The following is a 23,382-nucleotide window of genomic DNA, read 5'->3' as shown; positions in this document are numbered from 1 at the left end:
GTTTAAGCCGAAAGTCTCTCTCTTTCTTAGTTCTGGGCTTCAAAGCCTTACAGATCTTGCAGCGCTCTTTCTGGTGCGATTCCCCCAGGCAACGGAGACAGGAGTCGGGATCACTAATCGGCATAGGCTTGCGGCACGTGGCACAAGCCTTGAAGCCTTGGGCGTGCGGCATGCCCTGCTGTCCAGGGCCGGTGTCAGAATTTAACCAAACACCTAAAACAAAAAGAAGAACAGGAGTACTTGTGGCACCTTAGAGACTAACAAATTTATTAGAGCATAAGCTTTCGTGGACTACAGCCCACTTCTTCGGATGCAGTGGGCTGTAGTCCACGAAAGCTTATGCTCTAATAAATTTGTTAGTCTCTAAGGTGCCACAAGTACTCCTGTTCTTCTTTTTGCGGATACAGACTAACACGGCTGCTACTCTGAAACCTAAAACAAAGGAGCTTAACTATCTTCTAACAAACTGCTAACTAGTAACATTAACACTGATAACTATTAACGCTAAGGGACTCTCTCAGGCGAGAGATAAGAATTGTTCCAATGCCATCACCAACGGTAAGAAGGAACAGAGGGAGGGTCGGGTTGGCAAGTGTATATATATGCTAGAGCGGGGCACCGCTCTGGCGGGGGAAATGGGGGGGAGGGAGACCCCTGCCAGCCCGACAGGAGCCGCTGAGGGAAAAAGTTTCCGACGTCCGTGCACGCAACGCGCGCACACCTAATGTGTAATGGACATGGACATGAACAATCACTCGAAGAAGAATGGCAACTTCCTCGAGCATCCCTCCATGGTCCCCCACATCTCTATGTGCACTTGACTCTTATTTCTTCCTTTTCTTTCAGTCGCCTACCCTTCATACTTTTTCCTCTTTCTGCCATTTTACATTCTCTTGTACCCCCCTTCAGTCTGCCTCCTGCTCCTCATATTCGTTTAAACATCGCACTCTGGTACTTCAGTTTCATAATGTTTCCCCTACTGCCTCCATACTCTCATTACTGGCAACTCCATGTTCTCCTATCCCGTTTAGTCCTCACATACTGATCACAGGGTCATCGTCTTTCCTGGCAACAGCTAGACTTCAGACTCATTGAAAATAAAGGAACATGGCCATTTTGGATGAGAGCACATCTTTACAAATTTGAAGGTTTAAAAAAAAAAAAAAAAATCAGAAATTCTTGAGAACCCTTAAAAATAAGCCAAATATCACAAGTACTGATAAAATCATGAGAGACAGCAACTCTGGAAAGTGACAAGCATCCTGATTCCCTAGGGGCCTTGACTAATTAGCTACACAGATTAAAACAGCTCATACCACCTAGCACTGCAGCACAAACAGTAAACATCAAACTAGCACTGGCAGGCCCCCATGACTGAAACGGCATGTTTGACAGAACTGTTTGAACTGGCCCCGATGTCCCCTGCGGCATTTTACACCAGCGTTACAGCCAGCTTCATTATGGCCCCAACACACAGCTAAGCTCAAAAAATGATCAGCTTGAATATAAACATTGCATTACAGGTCATTATGGTAAAAGCAGGGTTCCTGCTATATTTCAACAGTACATCAGTGAAATCTCATTTCCCTCCAAAAAATGATATTTAATAAGTCAGACATTACTTATGAAGCTAACTGAAGACAGCATAAATTAAAGTGTACACTAAAGCATAGTTATGTTGCATAATGAATGTATTTTAAATGAAATTAGCAGTTGGTTTTCAGTATGAAATAAAAATGCCCACTGCTAACAAAAACTAACACATGCCACGGCTGAACAAACATGTCCAATTTATTAAATGACCTGTAAATGCTTTCTCAAGGACTAAGTCTTCTAGCACAGCTACCTAATGTTTGTTTTCAGAATGAACTACCATTGGTCACTGCTGAAGCATTAATTCCCCTGGACCAGTTAACAGTTAAATCTATAACCACATAATTGAAAAAAAAAAAAGACTGCTGTTTTATGTGCTTAATGTATTGCATACATTACATTCCAAGCAGTCAAAATTTGTTTAAAAATGTGAAAACAAACTGTAACCAATAGCACCCTCTGATATCATATGCAATCACCACCACATAACAAAACACCATTTACTTTGACAGCTCAATATAGGTCTTTGCCCAGATCATCACAGAAGAATGACTACAGAGAAAACAGGATAACATGCTGTTGCTTTATGATTACTACTACCAAACAAAGCGATGCACTGAATATCAATTCAATCAAGCCTCAATGGAACTCAGAAATATACTGTTATTTCTATAAAAATCTGTAATCACTTAATTCTTCTGGAGCCTCCAGCAATATTATCTTTTCTGGACTTTAATAGATTTCTTTTTTAACCTGATGATTTTTCTGCATAATGGTACATTGCTTCAGAACAGATGAGTTATCATCTGCAGACATCAGTAACTGCTTATCACAACAATTTCTGGCACCTATTCCTGATTCCTCCATCCCAGATGTATTGTTACTAGTTAGTACTTTCAGAACTGCATCCAATCATGTGTTCAAACACACACACACACACACACACACACACACACACACACACACACGCCGCAACTTCTTTTCCAACTTGAATAACTTCAACCAACTGAAAGTTTAAATTTAGCCACAAATTCTAAGGAGGGTAAATGCCAACTGATACACAATATTGAAATTATTAACTGTAGCAGAGATTAAAATTCCTTTTCAGGGAACTGATGGAATATTGACATACAGGGGAAAAAGAACAATCAAGTATGATTTCTATTTCTGTACCTTCACATATCAGTTCAGAAGATATAGGAGTAAACTGCAATCCCACAAATAAAGCAAACTAAACTACAGAAGAGATCTGAGAGTGAAAACAGAAGAAAAATAGAAGATCTCTAGACAGGCATGACTGCTCTGAGACCCTGGCAACCAAAAGTTTTATTCACCTACAGAAGTACACGTATTGAACCTTTCATGCTTGGAGAAAGCTTAAAAGGAGAATGGCATACCACCTCACATGACTCTTCATCTGAGATGTTGCATGTTCCAACCTAACAAACTGCAGCAGCAAATACTGTCTTGTCCCATACTGTAGATAGTATTTGCAACTATGGAATTCCTGAATGCACATAATCACCTGGCTAGAGATGTCTTGAATGCTTGGTAATCTGAAGTAGGGCCCAATACAAAAAATGCATCCAGTTGGGCAGAAATCCATGGTCTAGATCATTCCAGAACTGTTAGGGTAATTGGTTAGGTGACCCAATACGTCCTTTCCATCTCTAACCCAGGATTCTGTTTAGTCTGTTTAGACAGTTCTGATAACATAAGAGCACTGCATGGTAAAAGGCCAATTCATGGGGTCAGATTGAACATTAATTCCTCTGGAATCAGCAACCCGTGGAAATACAATTAAGCATTAACCGTGTCACTTTTAGAAAGAAATGCAAAATGCATCTCTCTCTCTCTCTCTCTCTCTCTCTCTAGATCTTTAGCTCCAAAAGTTCAATATTGGGCATCATATGGCCTTTTATAGCTTCAACCACCTCAGTGCCTTCCACTAAACCTTAGAATCTTTCAGACTAGAACTACAAGGAAGAGGGGAAGGTGAGCAGGTAGTGGGAATATGCAGAGGCAACACCCTCAGAGAACCGTACTTACTGGTAACATCTCTGTCTGCTTTTGAAATGCCCTCTTCATATGCCTGTAGTCTAGTTAGACTATAACACCCAGGAACGTTGGTTGAATAGTTCCAATTACACAAATATTGCAGAACTGCCCCTGAAAAATAAGCATGAGGTCTAGATGCAAAGTCAAGACACAAGTGACAGAACAGAACTCAAGATGGCAGCCCTACAGATATCTACAACAGAAAACATTACAGAGGAAGGCCATCACTGCTGCATTAGCCCTACTAAAAGTCAACCCTAAGACCATCAGATACCGACAGACTAGCTAAAGCATAACATGTTACACAATCTAATACATTTTAAAATAGGCACTAAGTGAAAATAGCATTACCGTTACCCTTATCCCCAAATGTTATAGAAACTTTTGCTGGCTTCCTAAATATCTTTATTCTGTCCAAATAAAAACTTAAAAGCCTTAATAAATACCTAGAGTATGAAGCACACTTACTTCCTTGGAAGAATGAGGTTCCAGAAGATGACTTGGAGACTGATTGTCTGGTTTTAAAGGAATTCAGACACTAGGTAAAGCATTTAGATGAAGTAAAATCTGTCTCTTTATGGAATGCATGAAGGGAGAATTAGCCATAAAATCCTGCAAACTCATTCACTTTTCTCATAGATGTAGTTGCTTTTATTATTTATAACAACACTTCCCTTACCTAAATAACACCTTAAAATTGTTTAAACTGAAATAATTTTAAATATCTAGACCAAGTTATTTAAATGTGGGTATCTACAGTTAGACTCCTAAATCCATATTTAGTTGCCTAAATAAGGCCCTGTTTCATGAGAGCAGTAAACACATTTTTAATTTCAGCATATGACTAAAGTTAAGCACATGCTTAATTGCTTTCCTGAAAAGGGCCTGACTGTCCTGATTTTTAAAGATGCGGAGCATGTGCAGCTTCCATTGAAACCAATAACATCTATAAAACAGAAAATTCTCTCCTATCTCACAAGAATGCTTCAAAGATAAATTAATTACTGTTTGTGAAGTGATCAATTACTATGAGGAGCACCATACAAAAAGCCTATAATTAAAATAGCTAACTTACAAAGCTTAGTAAAATACAAAGCCAATGATAAATCAGCAATTTACTTCAGGAATAAAACGGTTTTCAGTGTTCTATTTAATTAGGTTTGTGAGGTTATCACGTATGCACACGTGTGCAATTATTAAATTTTCTGTTCTGCCACACTATGTTAACTGATTGTATATTAATTCATCACTTTCATAACAATAATGCCAAGTTTTTATTTATTGTGCATTCAAAACATATCTAACAGGCTTTGACATTCTTGGTTTGAGATCCTTGCATGCCACAACATGTCAAACCTTCTCCCTTACATTAAAATCTTTCAGTCTGCTTCCAGCAGCTGTGAAAATATTAATATAATTATAGGTTAGGAATCAGTATCTTTACTTGCAAGTACCCTGCTTTCATATGATAAGACATTAGTCTTGCTCAAAGCACAAGTTATTATTGCAATAGGTCAACTGCAAAAGTGAAAATGAACATGTGTAAAACCTTAGAGAGTTTCTTACAGAAAACAAACCAATTAAAGTAGACTATATTCTGGAATACTATATTCTACTTTACTATTTGGAATACAAGCATATAGAAGTCTGCCTTTTCTCTTCCTCTATGCTAATGATAATTCTCCTCCTATACCTCAGGGAGGGTCAGCCAGTAAGAGAGAGAAAGAATAGATTTTATAAATTTATAAACATTTTAACAATGAACATGTTAGCAGTTATGAATTTATATTGATTTGAGTACTCAAGAATAAACATATGTAGTTTTTTTTATGCAAAGGTGAAATTTCCTGGACTTGTATAGTAAAGATGAATTAAATGCTGAACACTGAAAACCACAGTTGATTTTTGCCCTTAAGATAAAAGAAAAATTGCCAACAAATAAAAATAAGAGCAGCATTCAGTCCTAGCAGACTTTTGGCAATAAAGCCCAATTCTCGTCACAGATGTGTGGTATATTACTGCGTTTTGCAAAAATTAGGCCTTGATCCTGTTAAAAAACTGCAAAAATTGACTTTTTCTACCTTTTCCAAGATTCAAAAGCAGGCAAAGATGTACCCATCATCCCAGACCCTAAAGCAGTGTGCCTGGTGAACTCAATTGATGTTGCTCAACAAACCACGACAAGGCTAACAAAACCACCTAGAACAGATTAGATCTGGAGACATTAGGTAGGGAATAATTTAAAAGCAGATTTACCATCTCTTCTCTCTCTAACCAAAAAACCCAAAGAGAAAGATCAATTACTGTCTCCGTATATTCAGACTTACAGAAGAGTTGCCAGATGCAATAAACCAAGGTATGTCCTGACAAAGCAAGATTCCCATTCAGAGAAGACAAAATTACAGTAAATCTGCTTCTTAGTCAGGCTTGGAATTGCTGGGAAGTAACAAGGTGTAAAGAACAGCTTCCACTGGAAGGAAAAAAGAGAAATGTCCCACGTGACAAAGAGCCCATGCCTGCGGGCGAGGGAGGGGAGAATTATGTAAGAGCCCTGAGGGAGGTGAAGGACTGTAATGGCTTGTCTACACTGGCAATTTACAGTGCTGCAACTTTTTCGCTCATGGGGTGTGAAAAAACACACCCGTGAGCGCAACAAGTTTCAGCGCTGTAAAGGGCCAGTATGGACAGTGCGTGCCCCAGCCGGGCTCCCAGCGCTGGGAGCTACGCCTCTGATTGAGGTGGGTTTTAGGTGGCTCTCTCCCAGCACTACGCCGCGACCACACATGGCACGTTAAAGCGCTGCCGCGGCAGCACTTTAGCATTGCCAGTGTAGACTAGCCCTATGTCTGAAAGACGGATCAGACAAAAGAAAGCACATTAATTTTGTTGTGTTTCTTGAATGAGCATATAGAACACACTCGTGTAGTTGCCCAGCAAATGTCATCAGAAAAGGCTTTGTGCCTCTCCATCAATAAGATGTACCACTTGTGGAATAAGCAGCTATCCTTTCAGAGACTCTCGGTTAAGTATCTTGTAATCTTGGAAGGTCACAGATTTAATCCACCTAAAGAGAGGATTTTGATGCTTTGCATCTCCTTCTAGTTTCCCTCGTAACACCACTCCAGCACCAGACTTCCTCTGTAGTATACTTCTATGCAATGAGAACGTTACCCTCCTAATCACATCACACAAGACATGTGAATGAAGCACCAGGCTACAACTGGAGAGAAAGGATACATGGCACACACAGCAAAGACTTGCACTGCTGAGAAACTCAAGACCAGACCTTTTTGAAAACCATTTTGTGAGGAATCTAGAATCTCTTTTGTGGACAATCTGAGGATTATGTCTTCCTCCTTGTGTACAAGGAACACCAAGTCCTCCAAATGCCTCTAAACTCAGTTAATGAAATCTTGTGTGGCTATGAGAAGGAAGTCAATTACTGTTTCTAACATCAGGTGGTTGATGATTAGCTGGAGATTCTTAAGGAGACCACTTACCATTAAACACAAAGTCTCATTTGAGCTCGCCATCCTGACAGGCTGGCAGTAGCTATTACGCAGATGGCTCGTACATCTGCCAAAGGTTTGCCCTTTCAAAAGACTAAGGCTATGTCTACATTAGAGAGCTTACAGCAGCACAGCTGTACCGATGCAGCTGCTGTGCTATAAGATCCAGTGTAGCCACTCTATGCTGATGGGAGAGAGCTCTCCTGTCAACATAATTAAACCACCCCCAACGAGCAGCAGTAGCTTCTCCCACCAACACAGCACTGTGCAAGCAACCACTTATGATGGTTTTTTCACACCCTGAGAGACATAAGTTTTGGTGACATAAATGGTAGTGTAGACTTGGAATAAGTAACTACTACTACTAAACTGATCTAACAGCCAGATGGACGTCTATATCCTGTTTAGATCCAGTGCATTATATGAGATTCTGAAGCAAGCGGAGTTGAGCAGTGCCTAGGAGCCTGTTTCTTCAAAAGCTATGATCATGTCAATCAGCTGAAAGCATTGGTGAGTTGATGTAAGCAGGATGTTGGGGAATTTCTTGATAAGAGTTTAGAAATTTGACATCTGGACAATACCACACGGGCCAAATTGGTTTTGAACGGAGCTTCAGAAATGGGATAAGGAAGCTCTTCTTATGTTTCTAGAAATTCACATCCAGTTTGAGGCCAATGGTTCAGTAAAGCTGGTGAGCTGTCACCTCATACAATGGTATCTTCACCAAGAAATCATTCAGGTACTGGTAGATCTGGATGCCCTGTTGTCTCAGGATGGCAACTAGCACAACGAGCAGCTATGTGAACACGAGGAGAGGAAATGGGCCAAAGGACGTTGCCTGGGACTGATGCTGGTCATTTACAATTACAAAGCTTAGAAACATAGATAGATCATCATCATGTTCCAATCTTCCTTGAAATATAAGGAGCATAAGAAGTTTTTGGGAACTATTACTTGGATTGCAAGAGTTGAAGTTGCCCATCTGAAATGAGTTTTATACAGGAACAATTCCAGATCCTTTTATCATCATGAAGAACCTGGAGCTGAAACCAGAGTCCCGCTCTGTTGATGAGACAGATTTGTTCTGGTGTTAGGGAGACTTGCTATATAATCCACAAATGTTTGTCTTTTCATATCAGCTTGAGAGAGGAGATGAAAGCAAAAATTAATTTCCTTGTGTAATTTATTAATTTTCATAGTGAGACCACTGACTGGTATGGACATTGCTCACAAGTTAGATATGCTAATTCCACTACAGTGGAGACAGACTAAGCTTTCTTTGCCATTATGTCCTCCCCAGAGCTCAGACTCACTCTGCTGCAACACCACACTATGAGCTCAGGAAAGGACTACCAAAGTTGAAGCTACATTAATGGGCAGAAAACAACCCCACTATTGTAGATTACAGAATTAAAAGTCTTAAGTTGCACAGCAGCTACAAACTTAGTTTTATCAAGGACCTTAACATATAGGGAAAATCTTTCCAGATCAATGGAGGCCCTCTATTATGAGGAATAAAAATTACAAGTAAGGAAACCAATGCTCTTTTGATACACAGCAATCACATTACTTATGGAAAGCTGTAAGAGCCAGTTCCTAGAGAACTAAGAAATCTCAAATAAAGAGCAACACAAATCCATCTAGGACAGATGTGTGACACTGCACCCGTATTCTTCACAGCGATATTATGATATGATTATGACAGTTATATTTTATGTCACGTGAAATGTCATTGGAAAGGTTCTGATTTGCTGAATATGATCCTAACCTTTCCAATGACAAAAATGATACATGTATACAAATAAGATCATATTCAGCAAATCATATTTGTATACATGTATCATTTTTGTGTCCAAAGTTATGAATATTGACTATATATTTATTTCACATGTAGCTATTCCTGGGCAAGGCCCACTAAGCAAAAGGCTCTCCTAGTCTAGATGGCTGGCTGCGAAGGGCCCATTCAAGTTAATTAGCCATTAGAGAGAACAATAGGCCTTAGGAGAAGCTTATCTCCCACCTGGGGAACCTTTGGGAGGACGCTACAGACAGCCTCCGAGTAATGGCTGCTATGACACTACAGGGACATGTGACCAGGTCACCTGAACTCCATCTTGGGATGTCAGTATTTTTCCACTGACTGGCGTGTGAACCAAGCTTTGAAACAAAGGGGTCCCGCCATATGCAAAAGCTATATAAGGCAGGGGAGTAACATCATTGTGGTTCTTCACTGACTCCCCACCCAAAGAGACTCTTGGAAACACAGGCTGAACTGGGGGAAGTGCTGGACCCAGGCTGTGAATGGAACACCTGGGGATTCCAAGCTGTAAACAAGTGCAGCTTCCCCTTAAGAATCTGCAGCTTGCTTGTATCATCACTTAGGGTGAGAATCTGCTATTTATATCCAATCTATGTATTATATTAAGCTTAGTTTGTGTTTTTTGTTTATTTGCTAGGTAATCTACTTTGATCTGTGTGCTATCCCTTATAATCACTTAAAATCTATCCTTTGTAGTTAAACAAACTTATTTTTGCTTTATCTAAAACCAGTCTGTGGGAATCATGACTCGGGGCAGAAAGCTGTTACATATCCCTCTCCACATTGAGGGAGGGGGTGAATTTTATGAGCTTATGCGGCACAGTTCCTTGTGCAGCCTAAAACGGTATAATTTTGGGTTTATACTCCAGAGACGGCGTATGCCTTAGGAACTGGGAGGTGCCCTCCCTGGAGCCTTCCCATGCAGGGATTGGTCAGAGCATCTGCATGTAACTGCAGCTGGGTGTGTCTCTACCTGTATGTGTGCTGGTGAAAGTAGAGGCTGCAGCCTGGAGAGGGCTTGGCAGCTTGTCACAGCAGCACAGTGTAAAAGGGAGCCCAGGCTGGTGGGTCAGGGGGGCTCAGTGGTACCCCAGTTCCAGGAGGCATCCCAGGGGGAACCAGTCACAAGAGGTTCTCAAGCTTATTTGATCATACGCCCCTTCTTTGTGTCTGTAGTAGTTTACGTCACCTCCTCCCCTGCCACACAAGTACATACTGATATAAAAAAAAAAAAAAAAAACCACAACATGCAACTTTCACTAAATATTAAAACCAGTAAGGCATTGATTCAAACAGAGCCAACTATCCATTGTAATAAGAGCAAAAAGCAAAGCTGCAATTGTGGTCAATGCTTACAATTAAATGTGCACATTGCGTCATAGCAAATGGATTAATGTACAGATGGCAACAACTTTGTATAATGCTATGCAAGCTTAACAGAAATCCACCAAAATGCACAGCATCATCTAGATGCATAGCGCCATCTGAGGACCTGATATGTCTGGAGGAATCAGCGTTGTTAGTTATTCATTGCTGTTGGTAAAAGGTGCACCATCCTATTTCCCCCCCCAAAAAAACTTCTCATACTCCTCCCCCCCCCAGAATACATGCCACCCCTCCCCAGAGGGGCCTGTCCCCCCAGTTTGAGAACCTCTGATCTAGAAGAAATAAAACTGTATTTGCTTTAGTCTAGGACAGCCAGAAGGACCTAAAGCTATTTAAATGGAAGAGAAAATGGCAAATCTTAATTGGTTGCACTGCAAGTCTCATTGCTCTCCACAACAGACTGCTGTAGACTGTAAGAGGAAATTCACACAAACTCCTGGGAACTTCACATGAAGTGTATTTTCAGTCACTGAAGCTTGTTGGCCCTGCTTTTATGGCCATGTCAGTGGAGTTCACCAGACAGGTTTGCAGAAGGCAGACAACCTTGGGGGGAGATAGGGGAGGCTAAGGGAGGAATCTTGTATCTGCAAGAAGCTTAGGAAAGGTGAAAAAAGTCAGCAGTTCTACGACTGGCATAACAGTGAATTCCCATGATAGAGAAAGACAGATACGTGACTAGTCTTCACTGTAGTGTTAGCTCAATTCATAATTCAAGTATTAACCCCAACCTGACTCCCATCCACACATAAAGATCTCTAGCTCAAATTAAGTTTTGGTTTAAACTAGCTGCAATTACTCCTGGGGAAATTCTGTGCCACTGTGCATGCGCACATTTCATGTGCTGTGCAGATTTTTAATATTTTTTTGTTGCAGAAAATAGCTTCTGCTGAAAAGTTGCTACAGTTCTGCCTTTTGCCCACAACAGGATGCTGTGGCACTAGAACACAGCAGCTCCTCCAGCAGAAAATAACTTCTGCAGTTATGCCTTTTGCCCACTAGAGGTCACTGTGGTGCTAGAACACAGCAGCCACTCCTGGCCAACCCAAACTATGATAGGAAAGAGAAAGAACCTGCCTTCTTCACCACACCTGTCGGGCCAGGTCAGAAGATATGGGGAGTCAGAGAGCATGAGACTGCTGGGGATGTGTGTCAGACAGGGACTTATAAGGGCAGGAGGGAGAGGACAGACTGGGGCAGAGACACATGGAGATGAGGGAAGGGAGCTGGTTGAGGGGTTGCAGGGACATGGAGATGAGGGAAGGGGGCTGGTTGAGGGGTTGCAGGGCCACATGGGGACAGGGAGGAGTGAGTGTCTGAGTAGGGTGGAGGGACACATGTCAACAGGGTGTGCAAGGACACATGGGGTGCAGGGACACACAGGGATAGGAGTAGATGTGCCTGACTGAATGGGAGAGGCTAGGGGTCAGCCAACAACCTTTCAAGTTCATATCCATGTTCCTTCCCAGCAATTACTTCCCTCTCCCTGATCTCCTCCATTACCCCTGACTCCCCCAAGCCTTTGCACAACTTCTGAGGGGTGTGGGAAATACAGTTCTGTACTATAGTTGAAATGAATAATTACTCAGAGTTCTGTATTAATATGCCTAAGAAGGAATCTATTTGTCAAAAAACATTTCCTGAATCTTTTTTATTGTCCATATTGTTACAAACATACTTGTTGACAGATATTTTGAAATTAATTAGCAAAATAACTGAAAATGTGTGATTGTATTGTGTTATTCTGACAAATAAAATATGCAGAAATGTAAAATATTGTGTGAATAATTTTGGATTTTTTGGTGCAGAATTCCCCCAGGAGTATTCAATTCCTTGCTCTTCCATGGACTTCCTGTGTGACCCAGTGCAAATCACTTAGTCTCCCTGCCCCTCAGTTCCCCCACCTTTAAAATGTGGATTATAGCACTTGCCTACTTCACTGGGAAGTTGTGAGGATAAATATATTAGAGATTGTAAAGTGTTTTGAGATCTACTAAGGGAAAGTGCTATATAAAAGAGAGAGACATTATCATTATTATTAAACTCTAGCTGGCTCATCAGGGTGTGGGTTGAAGCTTGAGTGCTGCTGGAGCTAGTAATGAAGTGGGACTAAGCTATTCTGTGCTGCTAATATAATCACTCTGTGCTGCTTCAGTGTTATTTTGCTGTGGGTTCTGCTCTCACTGGAGCTAAGCTAACTCAAGAGGAGTTAATCGGAGTGAAAATGAGCCCGACAGATAGCTGTGAATGCAGAACAAACTGAAGACAGAAAAGAGGAAATAAGAAAGATGAAGGACTGTCAGGATTAGGAACTGGCTCATTCTTTGCAAGTAAAAAATAACAAGCAGAAGCTCACTCCAAATCTTAGATTATTCCCTTCCCTTTGAAAATCAGAGTGTAAGTTTGTCATCAGTTTTCCCTATTCAATTCACGTAATCATGAAATAAGAATCTCAGGGCAGCACCATTATCCAAAAGTTCAAAAAGATCAGCTAAGAACATGTATGTTGATTCTTCTCCACTGGGAGGAGTTGATGTTATTTTTCCATTTCAAACATTTCAAAGGGAGCATAAAATGTAATAATTTTAAAAATCAGAGTGTGCAAACAGAAAAGTTAGTTGGCAATTCATTACATTTGGCTTGGTATTTAATACAGCACATACCATTTTCACAACAGACAGAAACAAATTCAAATACACTTTGTATATTTTTCTCTCCCATCACCTTTCCAGACTCAAAATACAGTTTCACAGAAGGCAATAGTAACATGCTATATTAAACGCTATTCTGTAACTACTGTACTATTTTAAGGCTTTCATAACTGGAGCTAATAAATGTATAATAAAGGACAAAGAGCCTTTTCAACAGGTGCTGAGAGCCAATCCAATTTAAGATGAAACTTTCCTGGTTTTTACTGAATGTTGTGGTTTTCAAAGGTCAGAACAGGAGACAAATATTTTAATACACATTAACTTTAGGTCTTAGAAAAAGTGTTATCAGACACGTACTAATCAGTAAACAAATTTCCTAATCAGAGACCATTACAAAGGATTGGAGACCCCACCAGCAAATCCAAGGACAACCCCCTATGAAAAGCCCAATCCAAATCTCAGATGCTGGAAATGGGGAGGGTGATGGGATTCCTACCAAGCTGCTATCCCTAGACCATGCTAGCGCCTACAAATAGCAGTGTGGTTGTGGCAGCACAGACAGCAACACGGATATTTTTAGGTGCTAGTTGGAGCAGAACTAATGCATGTATGTCTACCTATGCTGGGAATCACACTTCCAGATGCTGTGTAGACATAACTCTGGATGCTGCAAGGTGGCAAGATGTCTATGTTATCTTAAACCCAGCCCCCATTTTTTTCATTTCTCCTCCCCTGAGAATAGTTTTAATAGACAGAAGCAGGTATTCACAGATTTCCAAATGCAGGGCAGCATGAAATTGACATGATTCTTGTCAATTCACTAGCTAACTGTAGTGAAAGTTATCAGTGTTATTAATCCAAAAGAATAAAATTAAATATCTAGATTTTACAAAACATATGCCAAAATTTGCTCTCATTTACAGCACTGAATTCATTAAAGTTACTCAGGTGCAGTGCTTAATTACCACTCTTGTCAATGCTGTGCCTATCATATAAAAATAGATATCACAGCAATGCAAAGTATTGCTCTCTGCATGCTATAACCTAATAAAATAATTGTTCCCTTAATATTCAATTTATAGAACTGCAAATTGAGGGCTAGATCATGGTCACTCGCATGAACAGTCGAATTGACTTCAGTAAGACTAATTGTTAAGTAAGGCTACTCCCTTGCCTGAGGAGGTTGTGAAGGCTAGGACTATAACAGGGTTTAAAAGAGAACTAGATACATTCATGGAGGTTAAGCCTATTAATGGCTATTAGCCAGGATGGGTAAGGAATGGTGTCCCTAGCCTCTGTTTGTCAGAGGGTGGAGATGGATGGCAGGAGAGAGATCATTTGATCGTTACCTGTTAGGTTCACTCCCTCTGGGGCACCTGGCATTGGCCACTGTCAGTAGACAGGCTACTGGGCTGGATGGACCTTTGGTCTGACTCAGTATGGCCGTTCTTATGTTCTTACTCACATGCAAAAGAGCTTGTAGGTCCAGGCCCTTCAATTTCTGGGTTTGTAACAGATGTTAAATAAATACATAAAAAGTCTAGCAATAGTTTAACACTTACGCTTCCACAGTTTTTCTGACAGTCTGTTCATCACAATCTTCATCTGAGCTACTGCAAGTGGCATCAGAGTCCAGATCTTTCTCCACATGAGACAGCAGCCCTGTAGCAGAGTGTGCAAAACCCCAGATTTCACCAGGTTCAATGCCGAATCCATTCTGTGTTTCTTTATTTGAATTATTTTCCAAGTTAGTTATACTGTTTTCTGCCCTAATTTCAGTGCATCCAAGGGAGCTACTGTCCAAAAATCTGGTTGGATCATGAAAAACTTTCATTCTTTGGAGCTGATGTTTCACAAAGCATTTCAGCTGGTGATCACAGTGTTTGACAACATGCTTTGCCAGGAGTATCTGTAAACGTTTCTGAGCTCTTTTGGCTCGACTGAGCACAACTTGTTGCTTACTGACACACTGAAGTAAGTGAGCATTCAACTCCTCTTCTTTACTAGTGGGGGTGCAGCTCACAATTGCTTTCAAAGGCTCATGCACAACTTGATGCAATAAATTCCTTTTTTTTGTCTCAGCATGTACTAGTAGACCCTTATCCAAAAAGCCATTCTTCCGATACCATTTACAGTTTGTAAGCTGCATTTCTTCCACATTATTGGATTCAGTTACATTTGAATCCAACAGTCTCTGCATTTCTGCCAAACTCTGGGTCATGGTCTCCGATAAAGTTTCCCCTCTGACCTGCTCTTCAGGTTCTGAATTATTAATCTGACTGACCTGTGTGGTAGCACCATTATGTAGTAGATTTCTCATCTGGGAGCACTTGTGCTCTTCTGAATTCCTTTGCTTAGTGTTTTTGTTTTTTATGTTTAATGGAGAATTTGTGCTCATTAATAAGACAGATTGATAATGTCTGGAAGACTGTGGAGAACCAAAGTGTTTTACACTGAAGATATCATTACTGAGGTTGGGCTCAGTAGTGGGAAACCCCAAGACTGAGCAAGTAATCTGTGTGATGGAATCCTCCTTTATCGTCTCTTCGACTGCTCTGGAATTTTCCATGCACAAAGTTGTATCAGACTCCATAGCTCTAGAGGACAAAGAAGGTGACAAGTGGATACCATGACCTTTTGTTGCTGCCTCTCTGAGGGCTGGTGTCATTATAGCTATTGTAGATAGTTTACAGCAAACCTGAAAATAACAGGGGATATATAAATTGTCTAATTTTTAATTACAATATACAAATAAAAGACCATTCAATGTAATTTTTTTTTAATTCTTTTAAAATCACTTTACACCTACCCAACTAATGTAAATTCATCTGACCGACAGGGCCTGACTGGATTCCCTAAAGAGCCAAACAAGGTCAGTTTTTCAGTATTGGACAGGGCTTGTTTCTAATGCAATAAAAGGCTTCCCCTTCCAGCAGGAGTTCTTCACTGTGGGCACCTTCCCAACTGGCCAGCTCCTTAGGTTCACAGGAGCAGGGCTTCTCTGTTGTGCTGATTAGGAGGAGAGAGTCTATGGTCAGCTTGAGGTCTTGGGCAAGCTGAGACAAGACAGTGGCAGGGAGGTTAAAAAACCCCTGGGAAACAATAGGTTTGTTGATGAGGTGACTATAAGGCAGTGGTCCTAGTTTATTCCCTTCTTTTAGGAGTTCCATTGGATGGATGCCTTCTCCACTAGCCTCCCTCTACTGTCTTCAGTTTCATTGGCCTTCACAGCCATTGCCTAGCTCACTTCTCCTTAAGTCTTGGGTCTTGTCACATAATTTAAGTCTGAAGGGCCACATAATCATCTCATCATTCCTTTGTGCTCCCTCCCATCTATTTGTTGTCTTCCTTCTTATATGGGGTTGTATACTGCCTCGCATATTGAGACCCTGTTCAGGGGGCCCTTGGTGCTACCACCATAGGAATAAATAAATATTAAAATACAAGCTTTAGCTTTGGAGAATGAGATATTCTGTTGTCTACACCTATTGTTAGTCCACTCTAACCACTGCCTTCCCCTGAGGAGGGTGGCTATAAATCCTGACTGGGGCTCAACAGAACACCTGTTATAAGGGACTGCCTGGGAGATGCACTGAATCAGAATCCAGGCTGTGATTTGGGCCCTGAATCTCCAGACTTGTCAACATTTTTAGTAAAGGGTTGAGATGTGATTTCTCTACATTCTTCTTTTAGAGCTACAACATTAAAATGTTTAAAAGTAATTAGTCTTTACAACATTAAGTCCATCATAACAAAGCTTTTGTCGGACATATCCTTTAATTTGGGGGTTTGGGAGATTAGTTTTTTTCCCTGACAGGCATGTGAAATAACTGTGATAAGTGGAAAAGATGTAGATGGAGGTGCTAAAAGTTAAAGCAGGGGCAGAAGTCAGGCTTCCTACAGAGTTTACAAGCTTACTAGAGCCCCAAAGGGAGTCCCCACATTAGACCTTCTTTGAGCTCTCAGCAGAGGATTTCTTAAAAGGACATGGTCAACTTGAAAACTAGTCTATTTTATACAGCAAGTTTAAAGCAGTTTCAGTTACTATACTTGCCGCTGAATCCAACCTGCCGATTTGTGCAGTTTTATAATTACATCTTCCTTTTCTAAATAAAATATCCTCCTCCACTGCTGTGAAATACCCATATAAAACAGCAGGGAAACTGACTACACACAAAGAGCAATCAAACGCAGAAAGTAAACAAACTGAAAAAATAAATCCATATATACCTATATACTCTAAGGTGCTATTTGGAACAACATAGTACAACATTTTCACACAGAAATGTGATGTTTGAAACTGATCATGTCCCTTTAAACAACACATCCTTCCAGCTGAGCTGCAAACTCCCTAAATTCCAACAAATACAATTCAAAAATTTTCATAGGTTTGGGAAACTGAAAACTCAAACTAATCCATCAAGCATGACCAAAGTAGCAGAAGGTAATACTCCTGATGGAGGACAATGCAAAAAAAAAGAACAAAACAGAAAACAAAACAAAAAAACCACAGATTTGGAGTTCCTGAAGCAAGCTACTTGAGTTACAATGTGGTTAAAAATGGTAGAAAATGATTTTCAAAGGAGAAAACTCCTGATTTTTCAAACTGTCAAAGCTGATCGACACCTTGTCCAATAACCCTTTCAGGTTATTTGTTTTGTTTTTGTGGAGTCAGAATTATAAACCTGTATACTTCCAACCTTAACTATGGAGAGTTTAGTATCTCTCCATAACATGCACTGAAAACAAAGACAGCCTTGTCAGGGATATAGGACTGAAACAAAGCATCATCCACAAGACTAAACGTTCTTCATTAAAACTGTCTTGAGCTCCACAGAAGCTGCCCATTTTTCCTTTTGACAAATTTGGGGTATTTAGTTGCATTCTGGCATCAAGTAGTAAAAATAATTTCACTCCACCCTCATTGGAAGCAAACTGCTATGGCCAAGCCCTTTGCTTCTCACAAAGAAGCAAGTACTGTAATATGATGTTTATGAAAAGGCTGAAATCTTACACTGGAAAGAGCTTTCTTGTCAAAGGTAATACTTTCTGAAGATATTTTTCCATTGTCTAATACTTTAGGTTTCCAAACTAGACCAATAAAAATTCTACTAGACTAGCAAACAAGTTATTTTTAATTATTTGAAGTTCAACTTTCATTTAACTGTTCGTTTTTGACACTGAAAATCTGATTTAAACGAAAAGAAAGAAGTGGGAGAACATTTTTGTTTAAAGAAACAAAAGTACCGTATATGCACAGTAGAGCAACTAGTGTTTAAAGTGACTCTATGTTTATCCTCACTAGAGCCTTAATTACACAGTAAGATGTAGCCAGGAATTTCAGTTTTGTATACAGCATAAGTGCCCCATTTGAGCCACACCCTTGCACCTACTATAAACACACACAAAATAACATTTTAAAAAACTAATTAAATGATCATTAATATTCTCCAATCCCCCTAAAAGTCACTGTTCTTCAATTCCTCCACACCCCACCAAATCCTACTTATCTTCTACTCCTCTCTCACTTTTGTCTTATTTTCTCATTTTCTTTCCCTTATTCCTTTACTTTTCTAATCCATTCCTGACCTCCCTCTTTGAGACTCCCCTGGCTTTCTATTTTCAAATGTGTTTAAAGGGATGCATTCAAAACTTAGGTAAAATGTCATGTTGGTTACTAACACCATCTTGGATTATTAAAAATAAAGAACTTTTAAAATCTATTTACTTTTACGTGTGGAAGATATTGGTTTATTTTGGGTATTTTTCTCAGAAGAAGCAATGTAAGAAGACTGGTCAGTTTCACTTTTGTTTATAGCTACTTTCACTTTCTGATTCTCATGAATTTACATAGTTCCACAGACTTTTGTTCCACATTTCAGGAAAACCTTCAAATAGTAATGTTTTACTGATTTTTTTTAAATGAAAGCAAATTTCTATACACAATGGAGTCCTGTAAACCCCATCTGTGCACTCCTACCTTTCCTACCACAGTTTATAATTTGATTTCAAATTTTTAGACTCAAACTAGCCTGCTTAAAGGGACACTATCAACTTGACAACTTCTTTTCTCTCTTTTGTACCTACCTTATTTACCAGTAACACTTCAAGTTATTATAACAAAGATTAAAGAAAAAAATATTTTCAGTTCATTTACTTTTTGAAATCGGCAGTATTTAATGTATAGAAACTTACACTGTTTCTTCTACATGAGGTGGCATTTTTAAAAGTGAGAAGACATTTTAAAAAAACAGGAAAATGAGACTGTAAAAACAAAAGTTTGCAGGAGGTAGGACCTGGTGTAATATCCAAACCCATATTTAATACAATGTTTGAAATGACTAGAATTCAAGTTGATAGTGTCCTTAAGACCTGTTCCCGAAAATCATAATTCAAGCACTAGCCGCTTAATCACTGGGACTCCTTGCAGGAGTAGGGGTTTGCAGAAACCATGACTGAAGAGATGCTGGCCCAACAGGATGTCCTGGTTAAAGTTACGAAGGGCAAATTGAAGTCCATTCTTAACCACTTGGGACTCTACACTGATCTAAAAGAAAAGGTATAATCCTGGTCAGCAGCTTTTGTTTTTTGTTCAGAAGCAGCACAGTTATTATATGAATATGTAAACATTTTACGATTTTGTTTTATTAGTAACTCTGAAAAACAGGGCAAAGTGGGGAGTCTGTGTTTCAACAGCTCTTACCCTCAGGGATAGCTCAGTGGTTTGAGCAGTGGCCTGCTAAACCCAGGGTTGTGAGTCCAATCCTTGAGGGGGCCACTTAGGAATCTGGGACAAAAAAAAAAAAATCAGTATTTGGTCCTGCTAGTGAAGGCGGGGGCTGAACTCAATGACCTTTCAGGGTCCCTTCCAGTTCTATGAGATAGGTATATCTCCATATATTATATTATTACTGTGCAGTCAGTACTATACAAGGGAGCTGCGAACTCAAGCATTATGTACTCTCCAGCAGTTCTATATCAAAAAATTACTCATCTTTGAAAAACATACACCTACAGTGGTCTCTCTGTGAACACAAAGGGAACTCAATTTACAACAGACCACCCACACTGTTTTAATTACACAAAACATCAAAAAGGACATACTTCAACTGGAACTCATTACTATTCATTTAGGATAAATCCATAGCCCTGAATGGAGAAGATTTTTCCCCTTGTTCCTCAATGATACTGAAGCCAGGAGCATATGTTATTCCAATATTTCAACATGTATCACCCCTTTATCAGTTAGTTCAGATATTCTAATATTTAATGTATTTATTTAATCATTTATTTGTAACAGAACATTTAATATAATAGATTTTTTTAATCTATCATGCTAAAATTAGGGTGTTTTTTGTATTAAATGGATCACTCAAGGCTTAACATGTTATACATATGTCGCTAATATAAATATTTTATTTACTTCTAAGTACATTACAAGCTCCATAAAGAAACTGTATGTAATTATTTCAATTATCCCTTTGAATCAGTCAGCCTCTGAAGAAATTCCATAAAGTGTTTTTTAAACAAGACCAACTTAGTGCTTATTCTCTTCTTAACATGTGGAGACTTTATACTTGCAATTCTATTAACATTCATGGGAGTTCCCAATGCGGACCAATGGGATGAACGAGCCTTTAGGATGAATAGATCAGTCTTCTATGTTTATGTGCTTGCTCTCTCAGGGACATCATACATTTTCCAGTTTTATTGTGCAAGGAGTTTCATGGAAGTTTTTTGGTCAATATTATGAAATATTTACCTTTTAATAGGAGGCAGAATCTAATGATTAGACCAGGGGACTGTTTCTGATTCCACATATGACCATAGACAAGTTACATACCTACATAGGTAACTGTATGTTCCTCACTGCAGTAACTGAGTGCTTCACACTCACTAATGGATTTTACCCTTAAAACACCCCTGTGAGATTGGGAAGCATCATTCCTGTTTTATAGATGAGGAACTGAGCCACAGGGTAGATTAAATGGCTTGCTCAAGGTCACACAAGACATCTGCAAGGATTCTCGAGTCCGACTCCAGTGCCCTATCCACTGTTTTAGACTACCCCACTCCCCCTCAAAAATGATCTGTAATTCTGGGTACATAACTTGTGATAGTCTGGGCCTGATTTTGAGATGTGCTGAGTCCCTACCCTCCATATCAAGGCAATGGAATCTGATAATTAGGCTCAAAAGGGGCATCAAAAAAAATCAAAGGCTACTTTTGAAAATGTGGACCCAAACTTTGTGTTTCCCTTTTCCCAACTGGAAAACCAATGCACTGCAACAATGTCTACCTTCTTCATTGTACTGGTGGGAGACTTGAAGTATCATGCACATCTATTATGCTATATAACAATTAATATTTGTAGATCACTGAGTTCCTTGACTGGAAAGACTTATACAAGGACAATGTATTAATACCTCATCCAAGGCCTTGACAGAAACTGCAGTAAAACAGCCAAGGAAAGAACAATATTCATGGGGGGAGGGGCCAAATCACAGAGGAAAGCAGAATAGCACAGAGAGACCACTGGAAACTACAAGGTGCACATTCTTCTAAGAGCCACACAAACTAAAAGGGAAACAGGCTCTGTATGTAGGCAATTTCAATGTTTTTCCTTGTATAATCAAAGTAGTAAGAAATGCACAAAGCAAACAGACTAACAAGTGAAAAAAAAATTCTACTTTATTTCAGTTAATCTTAGGTGTTATCTGTAACTATACTAGATAAGATTTTTCAGACAGATGTGTGATTTTTCAGTATAGTGTCTATCCCTTTAAGGAAGGAGTACATCATCCTTCTCTATATATTTCCTAAACGGTGTTATTTTTAATTTACTCCCCCAACATGGTCTAAAATAAGTTCTCTTTTATCTGATTGTATCCAACTCTATCCCATATCTGAAAGAGTTCATGTTTTAACTAGCATTTTCCTAATGGAAAAATTGGAATTTTGTAATGTTAAACAGTTTTATTTTTATCTCATCTGTAAATTCCAGCACTTAGGAAGATATAGAGAGAGCAAATTTAGCCCTTCAAGGCATTTACAGATTCAGCTCCCCTCTTCAAAAACACTTTTCTTGGTAAAGTATCCTGCAAAGAACAAGTGACTCTCTTTTTCCACTCCCTCTGAATTACTCATTCGAATCCAAAACATAATTTGAGTTTTACAGACCAAATGGGGATACCACTGTTTTCAAGAAGCTACATTTAAACACATTCCGTAATTGAATCAATCTGCATGTGTTTGTTTGTTTTTTGTCTAAAGAAAAGCCAGCCATCGGCCAACGTGAGAGGCAGGTTTTTAATTTCCTCCGCAGTGGCGGGGCCTGTATTCCTCCACAGTGGCTCTGTGGGCAGGCTGCAATAGGTTTCCCAGGGGGATAAAACGGCAAACAGTGAGAGTGTGTTCAACGGCGACGTACAGGGCAGAGAACCAGACCCCCCCCGGCTCCCAGCTTTGCATCGCGCCCCAACCTCCCCAGCGCATTTCCCCCACCGCTATGTTCTGGGGTTTCCTTCTCGTTTGCGACGTGTATCGTAACGCAGCAGCTCCAGGCCTCTCGTGGCTTCCCCCACCCAGAGGAACCCCACTGCGCCCCTGTCCCCATCGCTCCCTGCAGGACGTGCGGAGGGAGGCGGCAACCCCATGCGGGCGCGGAGCCCGGCCAGCCGCCGGGGCTGCGGGAGGCGACCCGACCCCACCCCGCTGCGTCGGCGGCTGTTGGACGCCCCTCCCAGGGGCAGACCACGACTCCCAGCTGGGAAAGAGGGGAGGGCAGGTGCCGGCGAGGGCGGCCAGGCTCGGACCGCCTATCCTCACCCGACTGGCCCCGCCCCCTGAGCTCAGCACCGGCCCCGCCCACCAAAGCGTACAGGCTCTTCTCATTGGCCCCGCACAGGCACAGCCCCCACCCAGACAGGCCTTTGGCCCCGCCCCGCCAGACGCTGAAGGGAGAGGAGGGGCGTGGCCTAGACCGTGCGGGAGGGGCCCAGAGGCAGCTCGAATACGCTCTACATTCCAGCTCCCCCACGGCCCAGGCCCCGCCACCTCCCCTCAGCGCCAAAGCCCCGCCCCCATCACTAGGCCCCGCCCCCAACCCGGCTCTGCCTGCCCTCGCCCGCCCGCTCTGGCCCCGCCCCTCTCACTGTTTAACACTGAGCCCGGTCCTGGGGCGCGAGCGGGTGGCGCGGCCGCGGGAACCAACCGCCTCTCGGAGCCACTGCCAAGAGGCCGGCTGGGGATCCGCCACCACGGCCGTGCCCGCCTCAGGTCCCCGCGCCGGCCCCGGAGCCACACGCCCACTTGCCTGCTCGGCGGCTCCGCTCGTCGGCTTCTCTACAGGGGCGGCGGCGCCGCCCGC

At 41.0% G+C, this 23,382-nt stretch overlaps 1 protein-coding gene across 4 annotated transcripts in view; it reads right to left on the bottom strand.

Annotated features, from left to right (window-relative positions):
- The window catches only part of KANSL1L (KAT8 regulatory NSL complex subunit 1 like), a 102,446-nt gene extending 79,064 nt beyond the window's left edge, over positions 1-23,382 (bottom strand). For 3 of the 4 annotated variants that reach the window (XR_008446725.1, XM_054044842.1, XM_054044844.1), the window contains exons 1-2: positions 23,329-23,382; positions 14,576-15,711 (exon numbers count right to left, since the gene is read on the bottom strand). Coding sequence is in view for 3 of the 4 variants with exons in the window: in XM_054044842.1 (XP_053900817.1) it covers positions 14,576-15,681 (1,106 nt within the window). In the remaining variant the exon portion in view is untranslated. Of the gene's footprint in view, positions 1-14,575; positions 15,712-15,822; positions 15,867-23,328 lie in introns of those variants that run through there. The other variant, XM_054044843.1, reaches the window with a different exon arrangement.

The sequence above is a fragment of the Malaclemys terrapin genome, chromosome 11 (assembly GCF_027887155.1).
Source record: "Malaclemys terrapin pileata isolate rMalTer1 chromosome 11, rMalTer1.hap1, whole genome shotgun sequence".
NCBI lineage: Eukaryota > Metazoa > Chordata > Testudines > Emydidae > Malaclemys > Malaclemys terrapin.
The sequence above is the reverse complement of the archived record's forward strand: the minus strand, read 5'-3'. Positions and strand labels throughout refer to the sequence as shown.